This window comes from Plasmodium reichenowi, assembly GCF_001601855.1.
Source record: "Plasmodium reichenowi strain SY57 chromosome Unknown, whole genome shotgun sequence".
NCBI lineage: Eukaryota > Apicomplexa > Aconoidasida > Haemosporida > Plasmodiidae > Plasmodium > Plasmodium reichenowi.
Window position 1 is genome coordinate 1 of NW_017962196.1, and position 385 is coordinate 385.

The 385-nt window shown below is 23.6% G+C and overlaps 1 protein-coding gene across 1 annotated transcript; it reads right to left on the reverse strand.

Moving 5' to 3' along the window:
* Positions 1–378, reverse strand: PRSY57_0003600B (protein kinase, putative; the record flags this gene model as incomplete). The annotated part of the gene is made up of 1 exon (XM_020114133.1): positions 1–378. A coding segment is annotated over one exon (378 nt), but the record flags the coding sequence as incomplete, so codon positions are not given.
* Positions 379–385: the final 7 nt, after the last annotated feature.

Here is a 385-nt window from a genome sequence, read left to right on the forward strand (position 1 = left end):
ATTTTCGTTAGTTTCATTATAATTTTGTCTTGTATCACTTGTAGGAATTATATTTACTATTTCGATTTTCTTTTTCATATTATCACACATATTATCCTTGTAATTTTTCGAATCATCCATTTTTAACTTTTCTTTTCCATCCTCATTATATATATACTTATTAGAGCATTCATACAATAATCCTCCCTCCTTATTTTTTATAAGATCGCTCTTTTTCTTTTTTTTCATATCTCTAGAAACTTTTAGATTTCCCATATTTTCTATCTTATCCTTTATACCCTTTTTAAAATAACGCATGTATATTTTCCTTTTATCTAATTGTTTTGAAATATTATTTAAATTATATTCCACTTTATTTTGATGCTTGCTATTTTTCATCCTTACT